Source organism: Hemitrygon akajei, chromosome 31 (assembly GCF_048418815.1).
Source record: "Hemitrygon akajei chromosome 31, sHemAka1.3, whole genome shotgun sequence".
NCBI classification, from domain to species: domain Eukaryota; kingdom Metazoa; phylum Chordata; class Chondrichthyes; order Myliobatiformes; family Dasyatidae; genus Hemitrygon; species Hemitrygon akajei.
Window position 1 is genome coordinate 39961649 of NC_133154.1, and position 1633 is coordinate 39963281.

Consider the following 1633-nt stretch of genomic DNA (forward strand, 5'->3'; position numbering starts at 1 on the left):
AGCACGAGGATAGATCTGTAAGATGATGAGAGGTATACATCAAGTGGACGGCCAGAGACTTTTTTCCCAGGGTGGAAATGGTTAATACAAGGGGGCATCATTTTAAGGTGATTGGAGATAAGCACAAGGGGGTATTCTTTACACCGAGTGTGGTGGGTGTGTGGAAGGAACACAATGCCAGGGGTGCTGGTAGAGAAAGATACATTTGCAATAGGCACATGGATGATCGGAAATGGAGGACTTTGTGGGTGGGAGGTGCTATATCGATCTTAGAGTCGGTCAGAGGGTGATGGACCGAAGATCCTGTACTGAGCTGTGATGTTCCATGTTCCATGTCCTACTGATGGTCAAAGTTCCTGAAATCACTCAGTTCACAGTGGGCAAAGTCATCTTCAAGTATAAACATGAAACATAGCTTTGAATTTTGTACACTCAATGAGGATGACAAATTTGAATTTTACATTCACCCTGAGATTATATCACATATCTCAGTCTGTAAACAGAGTGAGGTGTCTCTCAGACACAGAAAAGTTTCTCCTTAATATGGGTTGCAATGCGATCTGTTGGCAGTGTTTGAGAGTCTGCATTAGTTAATGTCTCTCAGTGGGACAAATACTGATCTGTTAAATCCCTTTTACTGAAACCTCCCGTTGGCAAATAAAGCTCGGCAGAAATTTGCAAAGCGTTGGTGGTAGAAGTAAATTAGCAGGAACCTCCTTCAGCATGCGGAAAGGGAAACTATGATCACAAATATAAAACAGTGGGATCTTACCTTTGATAGAGTAAAACTGTACTCAGCATATATGTAACGCAGATGGTTCACATAACATGGCCGGAAGGAAACTAAGATAATTAGAAACAGACTCACAACTGTATGAGGTGGAGAGAACATTGGCAGTTTAAATACAGGAACAATGTATTTTAATCTAATTAACTCTTAAAGTTCAGACGTGTTCAATGCTAATGAATGGCCAAATTATGCCACGCCAATATTCTGGATGGATCTTGCTGTGTTATTAGTATTTCAGTAATATTTGAGGAATATTGTTAATAAGTTGTTTGAGTAAACACTGTTTGTTTAAACAATTCATTAAGGGCTCCGTGAATCGCATACATTGTGATGCTACCACATCACATGTGTGCGCTTCGCTTAAAGTAAAAATAAATTAACGTACACGCATTCCAGGCTCTCATCTTTTTCTTTCGATTCATTTCTGAACTTACAAAACATAACAGGTCTCAGAGCAATAATAATAACTACAGTGAGCTGCTTAGTTTTTGGTTTAAATTGTGTTCTTTCTTGTACAATTCTTGTATATGATTTTTTTTCCTGTTGAATGCAATGCCTATGATGCTGCTGCAAGTAAGATTTTCATTGCACCTGTGCACACACTTGTGTATATCACAATAAACTCGACGGGAATTGATCTGAGCTTGCTCGAACCATCATGAGTTGTCACAAGGCGCAGTGGCTAGTTTAACATTTGGCATTGCGAGCAGTCTGGGTTCACTCCCACTGTTATCTGTAAGGAGTTTGTACATTCTCCCTGAGACTCAGTGAGTTTCTTCCAGTTGTTCCAATTTCCTCCCAGACTCCAGAGATTAGTTAGAGTTAGTAATTTATGGGTATTAT

The 1633-nt window shown here is 39.7% G+C and overlaps 1 protein-coding gene across 2 annotated transcripts in view; it reads right to left on the reverse strand.

The window, feature by feature from the left end:
• The window catches only part of LOC140719254 (complement C1q tumor necrosis factor-related protein 1-like), a 58313-nt gene extending 57495 nt beyond the window's left edge, over positions 1-818 (reverse strand). For both annotated transcript variants that reach the window (XM_073033741.1, XM_073033739.1), the window contains exon 1: positions 773-818. Coding sequence is in view for 1 of the 2 variants with exons in the window: in XM_073033739.1 (XP_072889840.1) it covers positions 773-801 (29 nt within the window). In the remaining variant the exon portion in view is untranslated. The remainder of the gene's footprint in view (positions 1-772) is intronic.
• Between the last annotated feature and the right edge of the window lie 815 nt (positions 819-1633).